Source organism: Atheta coriaria, unplaced genomic scaffold, assembly GCF_025399875.1.
Source record: "Atheta coriaria isolate IRGN ID8LTWV9N9 unplaced genomic scaffold, Caltech_Dcor_3.1 scaffold6263_size1058, whole genome shotgun sequence".
Classification (NCBI taxonomy): Eukaryota; Metazoa; Arthropoda; class Insecta; order Coleoptera; family Staphylinidae; genus Dalotia; species Dalotia coriaria.
Genome location: NW_027050656.1, coordinates 1 through 1,058, shown reverse-complemented (window position 1 = coordinate 1,058; position 1,058 = coordinate 1). Strand labels below are relative to the sequence as shown.

General features: G+C 42.9%; 1 protein-coding gene across 1 annotated transcript; it reads right to left on the bottom strand.

Moving 5' to 3' along the window:
* Positions 1-5: 5 nt before the first annotated feature.
* Positions 6-1,058, bottom strand: LOC135803183 (spermine oxidase-like; the record flags this gene model as incomplete). The annotated part of the gene is made up of 3 exons (XM_065316772.1): positions 938-1,058; positions 642-883; positions 6-579 (listed from the first exon to the last, which is right to left on the bottom strand). Coding segments are annotated over exons 1-3 (888 nt in total), but the record flags the coding sequence as incomplete, so codon positions are not given.

The following is a 1,058-nucleotide window of genomic DNA, read 5'->3' as shown; positions in this document are numbered from 1 at the left end:
TCTCCCCATTTGATATTAGCCACTGGTTTCATGTATTTTAAACTACAATCTGGTAGATCTCTTAAAAGTGGTGCCAAAACACCTACAAAACCCAGTGGAACCCTGATTCTACCTCCGGGGATAGCAATAGTACTCCCAAAGTTATCAGCACTAACCCGGCTCAAGTCATCACCAATTCTAGTACGTAACATGTTAGTCAAACCATACAAAACCCTAGAAGCATCATATTTCTGTTCATCAGGAAAATTGAACAGTTCTTGTTGTATCCTCATCCTAAAAAAGTTCATCAAGGACCCATTTTCTTTCCCAGCACCCACAGAAAACAACATTGCAGCTTCCTGCTCGATTTGCTTGAAGATATGATAAGCAGTTACAGCTACACTCATATCAATGGCGCGACCTTCGCTGGTACAGTAGAGAGCTTTACTATGATCACATCTAGTGATTGGAGGAGTAAGCAACCCCTCTTGACATGCTAGATTGTAAACAGGGTTCGCTGAGCATCCCCCTATGATGTGATGAGCGCCCATCTCGGCGATAACATCCCCTAACCAACAAGAATGAATTCTTCCCCCAGGACTATAATAAAGGTTACAAGGATTTTAGTATAGGTAGTAGAGTATAGGTGTCGCGAGTTGTACCGATCTGTTGCTTCGAGAATGGTAAAGTTGCTGATGCCGCATTGATTGAGGCGGTGCGCCGCCGATAGGCCGGCGAGGCCGCCTCCGACAATCAGCACAGCTGGTTCAGGGGCGCATGGATCAATCACGTTCTCTGAGATGGTGCATACTTCGAGGGGTTGTGGCGGCTTGCTGTCGCAATCTGAGCGCCACACTGCCGTTTGATAAATGCAACGTTTTGAAGTTGTATCATTACGAACATTCTGAAATATTAATGTTGTATTAGATTACATACACTATAAATTTGGTAACCTTACAGTTTGGGCGAATTGGGCAACATGGACAAGTTTTTTCTTTAATTTCTGTATACTTAAATTTACTGCAAACATGGCTGAAAGTTACACAATCACAAACGCGCACAAAATTTTATGATGATTT